Source organism: Schistocerca americana, chromosome 1 (assembly GCF_021461395.2).
Source record: "Schistocerca americana isolate TAMUIC-IGC-003095 chromosome 1, iqSchAmer2.1, whole genome shotgun sequence".
NCBI classification, from domain to species: Eukaryota; Metazoa; Arthropoda; class Insecta; order Orthoptera; family Acrididae; genus Schistocerca; species Schistocerca americana.
Window position 1 is genome coordinate 503,993,022 of NC_060119.1, and position 13,090 is coordinate 504,006,111.

The 13,090-nt window shown below is 41.4% G+C and overlaps 1 protein-coding gene across 1 annotated transcript in view; it reads left to right on the forward strand.

Moving 5' to 3' along the window:
- The window catches only part of LOC124624305 (potassium voltage-gated channel subfamily H member 8), a 496,049-nt gene that overhangs the window by 212,372 nt on the left and 270,587 nt on the right, over positions 1–13,090 (forward strand). Inside the window, exon 4 of the mRNA XM_047149098.1 lies at positions 2,402–2,630. Within this exon, the coding sequence (XP_047005054.1) occupies positions 2,402–2,630 (229 nt within the window). The remainder of the gene's footprint in view (positions 1–2,401; positions 2,631–13,090) is intronic.

Consider the following 13,090-nt stretch of genomic DNA (forward strand, 5'->3'; position numbering starts at 1 on the left):
ACTTTGCAGTAATTTAGAGCTTCATGAACGTCTGCAAATTCTGAATCGTGGTAAACTTTCAACTCATGAGCAATGACGTCACTTCTTGCACAACGATCATCACGAATGGTTTGCCGAGGTGTTTCGATTTTCCTGTCCGTTTTGGACTTGAATAATCTTTCATCACAGACATATGTATGTCATTTTTAAACAGTTTATCGAGTGGTTTATTTTCCTTTCCCTAATACAGCTATTACCGTTCTGCAGCTTTTGTCTCCGATTAATGACCGCAGTTTTAGTCCCTTCCTTATACAGGCAACGAAGTACTCCTCTCATTCGTTATTGGACAATGGGCCACTTATTATAAACTGCTCTGAAACAACTAGGAACAGAAATATTCCCTGAACGAACATAGCTAACACAGAACAGTAACAGTGTGGGCAATGCATGTTATATCTGAGACCATGCTGTCGTCAACCTATAGAGTGGAAAGAAGTTCCTTTACTTACTGACATTCCCTCGTATAAGCGGAATGCGCAAGATTTATAACGGAGAAATTTCTCTATGGGAGTACATGTGAACGCTTTAATTCACATTGGTTTGTCAACATTAATCAAGTATACCAATAGGATATAAATTAAAGTATCGTAAATTCTGATGATAAGCGGTTTAACTGCCCGAATCTAGGTTATTTAGAATTATGTGAGCAGGCTGCCGTTGTAACGAATTATTCTTTGTCCTAGTTTACGTCAATAAAGTTCGCAAAAAATAAAAGAAACTTGGCATGATAGGTTCCTCCATTCTTTTGCTCACCACATCCTCATTTCCTAAAATAGCAGTCTTCGTGTCCAAACTTATTTCTTATTTATCTCTTCTTGTTCATCATACTCAAACAGCGGATGAACTAAATTTTTCGCTTATGGCGACAAAAATTTGGCTGTACGCGAAAGAAACCAATGCTAATCTGTACAGGAAACATCCAACAACATAAAGCACGAAACATATGGATTGAGTTGTGACCCCACAGTTTTTATTTTCCGATTTTTCGAGTGTAAGTGCTTCGTATGAAGAGGATTACAATATTCAAATAAGTGCAAAGAATGCTAGCAAAAATTATTTTCGATTTCAGAAGGGGGGATGGTCAATCTTGCGAGAAGTAAATAGCCTGTGTGACAAGATCAGGAATTCGATAAAATTATGGCTCGATGGGCGACGGAGTTCTAATGTTACCATCACTAACGAAAATTAAAAATCAAATGGTTCAAATGGCTCTGAGCACTATGGGACTCAACATCTTAGGTCATAAGTCCCCTAGAACTTAGAACTACTTAAACCTAACTAACCTAAGGACATCACACACATCCATGCCCGAGGCAGGATTCGAACCTGCGACCGTAGCAGTCCCGCGGTTCCGGACTGCAGCGCCAGAACCGCACGGCCATCGCGGCCGGCCAACGAAAATTAAATATTTCCCCTATTATCAGAAACTTCTCACAAAAAATTCTAAGGACATATGTAGTCAGCGAAACGCGAACACGTGTCTCTCATATAAATAAGTCATCTCATTTGCTCTTGTTTCAGTAAAGCTGCCATTAAAATTGTCCTCAGTTCTCTAAGACAGAAATGTTAGCTCATTTTGGTGTAACCTAGTGTTAGTATGAACCAACGGTCTTGCCGCAGTGGCAACATCGGTTCCCATCAGATCACCAAAGATAAGCGCTGTCGGGCTGGACTATCGCTTGGATCGGTGACCATCCGGTCAGCCGAGGGCTGTTTGCAAGCGAGGTGCAGTCTGCCCTTGTGAAGTAAACTGAGGAGCTGCTTGACTGAGAAGTAGCGGCTTCGGTCTCGTAAACTGACATACGGCCGGGAGTGTGGTGTGCTCACCACATGCCCCTCCACGTTCGCATCTAATGACGCCCATGGGCTGAGGATGACACGGCGGCCGGTCGCTACTGCTGGGCCTTCATGGCCCGTTCGGGCGGAGTTTAATTTTAGTGTTAGTATGAACGTTGCACACCATCAGTTTCTCAGTCTTTGCTCCGGAACCATTAGGCAAGGAAACCGCAATACTTCTTTATTCACTGGGCTTTTGTAAAAATAAAGGGAACGAAGAAACAATGAATGTTTCATTTTTAGAATACTATCGCGTATTAGGTTGCTGAAATGGTCAAACCGTGTGGCAGATCACCCTAAGACCTCTGTCTTTTTCCTCATCGTGGAATGTTTCCCCAGTTGACGCATTACTAATGGACTAGTACGACACACTTCACATTGTCTGTGATTGTAGTGACAGTTGCTTGTTTTGTGTGGGTGGCTAGTAGCGTGTAGTAGTCTGTGGTGTGTTGTGGTGTGGTGTGGGTTGCCTTGAGGCCCTGCTGGACGCTGGCAGCGAGGTGCAGCAGAGTGCATTGGTGTGCAGACGCTGCTGCAGCCGACGGCGGCCCCACTGCCCGAGTACAAGACGGCGGCGCTCAAGAAATCGCGCTTCATACTCTCCCACTACGGCGTCTTCAAGAGCTGCTGGGACTGGCTCATTCTCATCGCCACCTTCTACGTCGCTGTCGTCGTACCGTACAACGCCAGCTTCGTCAATCCGGACCGACCCTCCATGGTCAGTGACGTCGTCGTCGAGGCGCTCTTCATCATTGGTGAGTAGTCCGAAGTGCCTCCTCCTTAATCTGAATTTTCAATGTTTAGCATAGTCCAACAGATTATAATTTATATTTCAGTTCAGTTTCATGTATCAGCCACATGCAATGAGAGGGAGCTGCATTTTTAAATTGTCCCTTATTGAGCACTACTAGTTTCTAGCGTCTGTCACGTGTTGGAGAACCATAAACGGGTGTGGTTGGTGGCAATTCATTGCGAGATCATGCACTTTGACGACCATGCTATTCACGCGTGGCACGAAATTTTTATTTAATCTGAATAGCTTATCTACATCTGTTATATATGCACTTGGAAATGAGACACATTCGATACTAGCAGAGCTTAGCAGTAGATAACAGTGCTGCTCCTCGAAGACAGCATCCTAGGAACACATGATGATTCCTGGCCGGTGTTACAATCCAATGACCGATTTTAGTATCATACGAAGAAATGCGCACTGGGGACTACTATAAGTAGTTACCAGCATTTTCTGCTGCTTTTGTTGTTACAGTACATGTGATTACGTCGTTTTTCGTGCTTGTAAATATTATAACTTCTACATGTTTAAGTATCTGCCCCCGTGGCTGATTGGGCGGCAGAGCTGTCTGACATGTGGAGGACCCGTGTTCGATTCCTGGTAATGCCAGCAATTTTTCATTGATGGGAGGTCTGGGACAGGGTGCACTCGGCAACGTGATGCCAATTCATGAGTTACTTGATCCCGTAGTAGCGGCTTCACGTCAAGAAACTTACAACAGTTGTGATCCTACGACTTTCCATACTGCATCCAATGACGCCATTGACTCGGGATGACAAGGTGGTCGGTCAGTACCGGAAGGCTCATCAGGTCCTACGGGCGAAGCTCATTTTTAAGTTCAAATTTTACATATTTAAGTGCTGCTAATATATTAAAGCTATTTGAGGATATTATTAATTCTTCGATTACAGAGTTTCATGAAGAGTAATGTTATGTATATTTTTAGTACTAGTTAAGCAATAATTTGTTAGTTGCACACCATTTTATACCTCGAAATTGAAGGTCTCTTTACCGTGGAACACGTTATGTTTCCAAATATAGTTTCCCAAATGCAACACTTTCAAATTTGTATAGAATATTTGTTCCTAGGTACGCGACAAAGAGGTATTCTGGAAAAGTTTTTCTCATTTGGAAAAAAATTCGTTATTTCGTAGTACCTTTTTCAATTTCATAAAAAAACTGCAACACACACAAAGAGAATGCTGTTATTTCAAAATGGAATAAGAAAATACAGGGCCATTATAAAAGATTCACTCGTTTTCAGTGCTATGTATTTTCCAAAGTATTACACATACATTTATGCCTGATGCATGAATATAACCCTAAACTCATAAAGTTTGCATTTTGCAACAAATTATGATTGAGTGTCCCTACGGACATATGTCCGAGCGGTAATCAAGTTCGTTCCATACTTCATGTAGCGCCATCGTAGCAGCACTGATGCTTTCTCTGAGCTGTTCCAATATTGTTGGCAGTGCAGGTATGTTAACACGGTCTTTAATGTAGGGAAAGGTTCAAGGCGTTACGTTAGGTGACCTGGGATGCCCAAATGAACACAACAACATCACCTTCACCACTAGAATCAATCCAGCGACGCTGAAGTTCGCCGTTTCGGTAGGAAGGAGACTCGATGCTCTAAAGGGGGTGGGAGAATGAGGCGGGAAGGGGGGGGGGATGTTCTGTCCTGTTGGAAGATGAAATTCTTGTACTCAACAGTCAGCTGTGGACACAACCATAAGTCCGACATATCAAGGTAAGAAGGAACCGTCACGTTCTTCTTACAGAAGGAAACTTTCCCACACAGTTTCGACCGCGTTGCACAGAAAACATTAACCTTCGGTGAATCTCATTTATGCGACAAAATTTGAGAATTTTCAGTGCCCCACATTGTCACGTTGTGACAATTAACCTTTCTAGATAAGTGGGAGGTTGTTTCGTCGCTGAATATTAGCTCGCAGACCGAAAACACTTTTCTTGCTTTGTCGCAATTTTGTCAAGGTACTGCACTCGTAACGGCACTTGGTAGGCGCAATGAAACCTCGGTGAGTTTACTGCTCTATTCATTTCTCAGTCATATTTCTGTGTGTAATACCTTGGAAAATACAGTGCCCTGAAAACAAATGAATCGCTAATAGTAGCCTCATATTCTGTTAGAACGCTGGCTGGAGGCGAATGTCTGAAAAGTATTCCAAGGTACAATACCCTCCCCTCCAATCTAAAAGTACAGTCCTGTGGAACATTCAACTTTCTTCAGATATATTAAGGCTGTGATGTCCACTCAGAAGAAATTGGTCATATATAATGTGTTAACCAGTCTGATAGTTTTCATCTTGTTCCCAGCTAGTGAGCACGGGGCTCATAAGAGGTTAAATCTTCCACCATGTGTTGTATACAGATGTGTTAAATATCTGTGCCTTAATTTTCACCATTTGCAGAGTAACTGCAGATTTTCGAACTAGGAATCAGTATCTGGAACACTATAACTGGACGTTCTATGAGTATCTTTGCCGCGATATTTGCTTTCATGATGCACAAGTAAACACAGTACAAAAAACATCGAAAATAAAAGTTAAATACTGCAAAGGTTTCATCTTGTTCCCAGCTAGTGAGCACGGGGCTCATAAGAGGTTAAATCTTCCACCATGTGTTGTATACAGATGTGTTAAATATCTGTGCCTTAATTTTCACCATTTGCAGAGTAACTGCAGATTTTCGAACTAGGAATCAGTATCTGGAACACTATAACTGGACGTTCTATGAGTATCTTTGCCGCGATATTTGCTTTCATGATGCACAAGTAAACACAGTACAAAAAACATCGAAAATATAAGTTAAATACTGCAAAGGTTTTTCTTGTGCATATTCCGATTTATTAGAGTATTAAAAATAGTCTCCCACATGGTTACAGGGGAAGGATAGTGTATGACATTCTTAAAATAATACATACTCTTGAACTGATATCACATGTATGCAACAAGGAGCCTCGTAGAGCTATGGAACCACATTCACATACATTCACACGTCGACACCACTTTTTTACGTATAAGACACAAAACAAGGTATAACACACAAGCACAACAATGATAATCTTTCACAAGTGTTATCTTATTGTGAAATAGTTGTGGAGGATTTCTAATTCAAGTTGATGCAATTGCCATTTATATGAAAGGAAATCTATTATAGAGAACATGGTATTCTGCTCTCGCAACTATTAATTGCTTCGTCATTCAAACTACATTCGTTCAGAAAACTTTCAGCCATTATTCTTACACAGTTACTGCTAAACAATTAGAAACATAATAATGAACATAATAAATAATAAAATAATAAAAAGCGATGATAATGCTGCAACTTCAGCTGTACACGTGTGGGTAGAAATATGACAAAATTTTGTTCTTTCAAGATGAAACCAATCCAAAAACACATTCTCCAGACATTTTCCACATATTTCATTGAATGTACTTGCAAAATTATAATATTTTACGAAACATGGTTCAGAAAATACGATATCATAAACATTAAAATGCGTAAAAAAACTGGCTTTTGCTTAAAACTGAGCGCAAATTACCAGAGTATATTCATCTAGCGCTTGAAAATGAGAGCACTTAGCGACTACCAACGAGCTTCAAAAGTAATTTAAACCTTTTCTAAATTTTTTCTCCTATACATGCTTCAAGGCAAATATTTAACACATGAACTCCTTTGTAGAGTAATCTATACGTTAGAAGCTGCCTTAGGTACAGAACTTCGATTCTCTACAGAATCGTGGATTTACGGTTGACTCCCCAATGAACCATGGACCTTGCCGTTGCTTGGGAGGCCTGCGTCCTCAGCGATACAGATGGCCGTACCGTAGGTGCAACCACAACGGAGGGGTATCTGCTGAGAGGCCAGACAAACATGTGGTTCCTGAAGAGGGGCAGCAGCCTTTTCAGTAGTTGCAGGGGCAACAGTCTGGATGGTTGACTGATCTGGCCTTGTAACATTAACCAAAACGGCCTTGCTGTGCTGGTACTGCGAACGGCTGAAAGCAAGGGGAAACTACAGCCGTAATTTTTCCCGAGGAAATGCAGCTTTACTGTATGATTAAATGATGATGGCGTCCTTTTGGGTAAAATATTCCGGAGGTAAAATAGTCCCCCATTCGGATCTCCGGGCGGGGACTACTCAAGAGGACGTCGTTATTAGGAGAAAGAAAACTGGCGTTCTACGGATCGGAGCGTGGAATGTCAGATCCCTAAATCGGGCAGGTAGGTTAGAAAATTTAAAAAGGGAAATGGATAGGTTAAAGTTAGATATATGAATAAAAAAATTGGAGTACGGGTTAGCTACTACAAACAGCATAGTGAACGCATTATTGTGGCCAAGATAGACACAAAGCCCATGCCTACTACAGTAGTACAAGTTTATATGCCAACTAGCTCTGCAGATGATGAAGAAATAGATGAAATGTATGACGAGATAAAAGAAATAATTCAGGTAGTGAAGGGAGACGAAAATTTAATAGTCATGGGTGACTGGAATTCGTCAGTAGGAAAAGGGAGAGATGGAAACATAGTAGGTGAATATGGATTGGGGGGAAGAAATGAAAGAGGAAGCCGCCTTGTAGAATTTTGCACAGAGCATGACTTAATCACAGCTAACACTTGGTTCAAGAATCATAAAAGGAGGTTGTATACCTGGAAGAATCCTGGAGATACTAAAAGGTATCAGATAGATTATATAATGGTAAGACAGAGATTTAGGAATCAGGTTTTAAATTGTAAGACATTTCCAGGGGCAGATGTGGATTCTGACCACAATCTATTGTTTATAAACTGCAGATTGAAACTGAAGAAACTGCGATAAGGTGGGAATTTAAGGAGATGGGACCTGGATAAACTGAAAGAACCAGAGGTTGTAGAGAGTTTCAGGGAGAGCATAAGGAAACAATTGACAGGAATGGGGGAAAGAAATACAGTAGAAGAAGAATGGGTAGCTCTGAGGGATGAAGTAGTGAAGGCAGCAGACGATCAAGTAGGTAAAAGACGAGGGCTAATAGAAATCCTTGGGTAACAGAAGAGATATTGAATTTAATTGATGAAAGGAGAAAATATAAAAATGCAGTAAATGAAGCAGGCAAAAAGGAATACAAACGTCTCAAAAATGAGATCGACAGGAAGTGCAAAATGGCTAAGCAGGGATGGCTAGAGGACAAATGTAAGGATGTAGAGGCTTGTCACACTAGGGGTAAAATAGATACTGCCTACGGGAAAATTAAAGAGACCTTTGGGGAGAAGAGAACCAGTTGTATGAATATCAAGAACTCAGATGGCAACCCAGTTCTAAGCAAAGAAGGAAAGGCAGAAAGGTGGAAGGAGTATATAGAGGGTTTATACAAGGGCGATGTGCTTGAGGACAATATTATGGAAATGGAAGAGGATGTAGATGAAATGGGAGATAAGATACTGCGTGAAGAGTTTGACAGAGCACTGAAAGACCTGAGTCGAAACAAGGCCCCGGGAGTAGACAACATTCCATTAGAACTACTGATGGCCTTGGGAGAGCCAGTCATGACAAAACTCTACCATCTGGTGAGTAAGATGTATGAGACAGGCGAAATACCCTCAGACTTCAAGAAGAATATGATAATTCCAATCCCAAAGAAAGCAGGTGTTGACAGATGTGAAAATTACCGAACAACCAGTTTAATAAGTCACAGCTGCAAAATACTAACGCGAATTCTTTACAGATGAATGGAAAAACTGGTAGAAGCGGACCTCGGGGAAGATCAGTTTGGATTCCGTAGAAATGTTGGAACACGTGAGGCAATACTAACATTACGACTTATCTTAGAAGAAAGATTAAGAAAAGGCAAACCTACGTTTCTAGCATTTGTAGACTTAGAGAAAGCTTTTGACAATGTTAACTGGAATACTCTCTTTCAAATTCTGAAGGTGGCAGGGGTAAAATACAGGGAGCGAAAGGCTATTTACAATTTGTACAGAAACCAGATGGCAGTTTTAAGAGTCGAGGGGCATGAAAGGGAAGCAGTGGTTGGGAAAGCAGTGAGACAGGGTTGTAGCCTCACCCCGATGTTATTCAATCTGTATATTGAGCAAGCAGTAAAGGAAACAAAAGAAAAATTCGGAGTAGGTGTTAAAATTCATGGAGAAGAAGTAAAAACTTTGAGGTTTGCCGATGACATTGTAATTCTGTCAGAGACAGCAAAGGACTTGGTAGAGCAGTTGAACGGAATGGACAGTGTCTTGAAAGGAGGATATAAGATGAACACCAACAAAAGCAAAACGAGGATAATGGAATGTAGTCAAATTAAATCGGGTGATGCTGAGGGAATTAGATTAGGAGATGAGACACTTAAAGTGGTAAAGGAGTGTTGCTATTTAGGGAGTAAAATAACTGACGATGGTCGAAGTAGAGAGGATATAAAATGTAGACTGGCAATGGCAAGGAAATCGTTTCTGAAGAAGAGAAATTTGTTAACGTCGAGTATAGATTTAAGTGTCAGGAAGTCGTTTCTGAAAGTATTTGTATGGAGTGCAGCCATGTATGGAAGTGAAACATGGACGATAACTAGTTTGGGCAAGAAGAGAATAGAAGCTTTCGAAATGTGGTGTTACAGAAGAATGCTGAAGATAAGGTGGGTAGATCACGTAACTAATGAGGAGGTATTGAATAGGATTGGGGAGAAGAGAAGCTTGTGGCACAACTTGACTAGAAGAAGGGATCGGTTGGTAGGACATGTTTTGAGGCATCAAGGGATCACAAATTTAGCATTGGAGGGCAGCGTGGAGGGTAAAAATCGTAGAGGGAGACCAAGAGATGAATTCACTAAGCAGATTCAGAAGGATGTAGGTTGAAGTAGGTACTGGGAGATGAAGAAGCTTGCACAGGATAGAGCAGCATGGAGAGCTGCATCAAACCAGTCTCAGGACTGAAGACCACAACAACAACAAGTAATTGGCATTCCAAGAGCTAGCCGACTTGCGCAGGCTTGGAATGTTTTAGCAGCACCTCTAGTCTTTTTTGAAGTCGATTCGTTCCATATAAGCCGCTGCTGGAGCTCAGTATAATACTGTAACTTTTAACACAAGACGAACTTATCATACGCTTTCTCTTCTCAGTCACCCACAATACATTTTCTTCCATAGAGTATCTCGCTCTCGCTGGTGTACAGGTAACAATTAAGTATAACACAAACTATAATAAACTTTTCTAAGTATGACTCCATTACAGCATATGTTAACAGAAAACTTAACTAGACCTGTACTATACATTATCCTCTGTAAATTAGGACGTTTTTAAAAATAAAACATGACAGTTCACAACCTCAATTTCTAACGACAACAGAAGTAGAATCTTTACACCCAAAGGTATGATGCAAGTAGCTACACAGGCCTCATACCTGCCTACTTAGATCATTGCACATAGTTCGCATTTGCTCGCATAATTCAATAATTACTTCATTTTAAAATATAATGAATGCAAATAAGGAAGTTCAACCAATTAGTATAACAACCATATAGTTATAAATTTTTATGTTCATAAAAATCTCGTCTCACATACCTCCTTGTTGTTTATAATTCCAATGTGCTCTATTTTTATAATGATCTATCGAATTTGAGAATCGTACAGAAATTTCTGACAATCATCATCTTTGGCCGCGATAAGAACTAAAAAATGGGTAAACAGGTGCGAAAGTATCATAGAGGCATCAACCGTAGGAGAAGTACAAATACCACAACTCTGAAGATGTTTTGCACATTTTCAAGCGAAACGACAGAATGAAATGTATTCTGGTAAACATTCAATGGTAGCTGTAACCCGCCAGGTTAGTCGAAGGCGCTAATACGCTGCTTCCTGGACTCGGGTAGGCGCGCCGGCCCCAGATCGACTCTACCCAGCAAACTGACGACGAGGGCCGGTGTGCCAGCCAGCCTGGATATGGTTTTTGGGTGGTTTTTCACATCCCACTAGATGAATACCGGGCTGGTCCCCACGTCCTGCCACAGTTACACGACTCTCAGACATTTGAAAACATTCACGCTGTTTCATGGTTTGTACTAGACACAGACAGCTGGGTACACTAATTCCGTTCCACAGGGTACGAGGAGGCAACAGGAAGTGCATCCGGCCACCCTCTGACACTAATATCGCTAAATCGGTAGTAACAAGGCCGACCCCGCGTTAAAATGGGACAAAAGCCCAAATAAAAAGAAAAAGAAGATTCAGTGTTAGCTGTAACAGGCAGAATACGCACTTCGTTCGTGTTGCACATTTTCATGATTTTGACTGAGATAAACCCACATTGCCATGTTCTTCTTTGACACGCTAGTGCACAGAAACATTTAAGTGAAAAATCCGTGCAATTCACACGTTTATGTATATGTAAAAGCCGACATCGCGTCCGATTTGAAATTCGATATTCAAATATTGTACTGTTTGTGTAGCTTCTGCATAATCTTTAGTTGATTGTATCAGTTCCCATTTGTATTGTGATATACTGTGAAATTTCAAACATTTGCGAGTACCGCGATAAGCTCATGCTGGCAAGTCAAATTTAGGCTTAAGCTTATTATGTCCGTCCCCGGTAGCTGAGTGGTCAGCGCGACACAATGTCAATCCTAAGGGGCCGGGTTCGATATCCACCTGGGTCGGAGATTTTCTCCGCTCATGGACCGAGTGTTGTGTTGTCCTAATCATCATCATTTCATCCCCATCGACGAGCAGGTCGCCGAAGTGGCGTCAAATCGACTTATACCCAGCGAACGACCTACCCGACGGGAGGCCCTAGTCACACGACATTTACATTTACGTAAGCTTATTTGTAATATTTTAAAATTTGTGACAACAGTAGGCTATTCTCGCTAAAAATAATAGTTCCCTAATTTCATTCTATAGTTGTTATTGAGAATTTTCGGATGCCTACAAAACAATGTTTTGTAAATTGGCGGTACGGGTGTTTCGGAAAATTTATTTCATAGCACATCGGCGTTTGTGATTCACAGTTGCTGCCTAAGAACAAATCACCGCTCAATTTAATTTTTATTAATCCAAATAAACATGCATTTTTGAGAATTTTCGGAAGTTACCGTTGTCTGTGCATAATCTAATATGCAGTAAATCGGCGCCTATGTCATAATTATTGTAGCAGATATTGTAATTAACACATTGTAATATATCTAGTTTTCGCTTATAGATAAGTATATATTACCTACATTCATCGTACATTAACTCTATTTTCGAGTTGGCTAACAACTGTAATTAATCTCAAAAGGTTTTAGGAAACTAGTAATCTTTATCCCAGGTTTATCTGTTGTGTATTTGCTTCAATTGTTATATGGAATTAGTAATTTTTTAGCTCAACAGATTAAAAGATAATCAGAGTGTTTAGTTTCAAATTATTTGTTCACTGTCCTAAAATATATTTCACCAGCCAAAATGGAGCCCCGCTGTGAATGCTGTACGCGAACATGGAGTGAGTTGGTTGAGATTCGTATACAGCTGGAAAACGGCCTGACCACTGTCGAACAATTGGCAGCTGCTGCGAATTGTTGTGTTCGAATAGCTTCCGACCGTCACGTACCTGTAGTACGGGTATAAAGATACCTCAAGCACTATTCTCTCCCGTGTATCCTGTCGTCTCTGCAGAAAGTATAGGATGTGTCATTACTTGTCCATTTGACTGTGGGTGACGTTTCAATGGCACAGGTAGCTGTCCTGTTCAGAACAGACAGACACCATGGAGGTTCTAGGGTGTTATACCTAACCCCCTAACCAACAAGTTCCAGATGCTGTCTTTCACTGAAACTGAGCCAGAGGGACACGCTTGAGATGTTTTGTCCAGTGTCAAAGGGTGGCAAATGCAAAAGGGTAGCGGACCATTAACCGCCTACAGTTCAGACTTATGGCGAGTGATGACACCCCTTACGGAAATGGCAGCAAGTGATGGGAAAGGACAACGGGTGCACTCAGCGTATATGCCTGGGGGCCTCATTCAACATGTGTAACAGGCTATTCCGGCAACCATTGAGGGAACAGGTTTCAGCCAATTACAGATTGTGGCGCACGTTGGAACAACTGATTCCTGTCGTTTGGTCTCCGAGGTCATACTTGGATTACTCCACCGAATGGTAGAGAAGACCAGCCCTGCGCACAAAGTTTCAAAGAAAGTCACAATTTGCAGAATTCTCCCGAGAAGTGATCATCGCCATCTGGTTATGACTCAAGTGGACGGACTCAATCAGTGACTTGAGGGATTTGTTACAAGCTGAGCTGCGACTTCCTGGACTTGCGCGATAGGGTTGAAAACTATAGGGTCCCCCTAAATGGGACAGGTGTGCACTTAACATGAAAGTCTGCTACTCAGGTAGCTGACCGTGTTTCGGGTGCTTTCAAGGGCTTTTTAGATTAGACGACTGG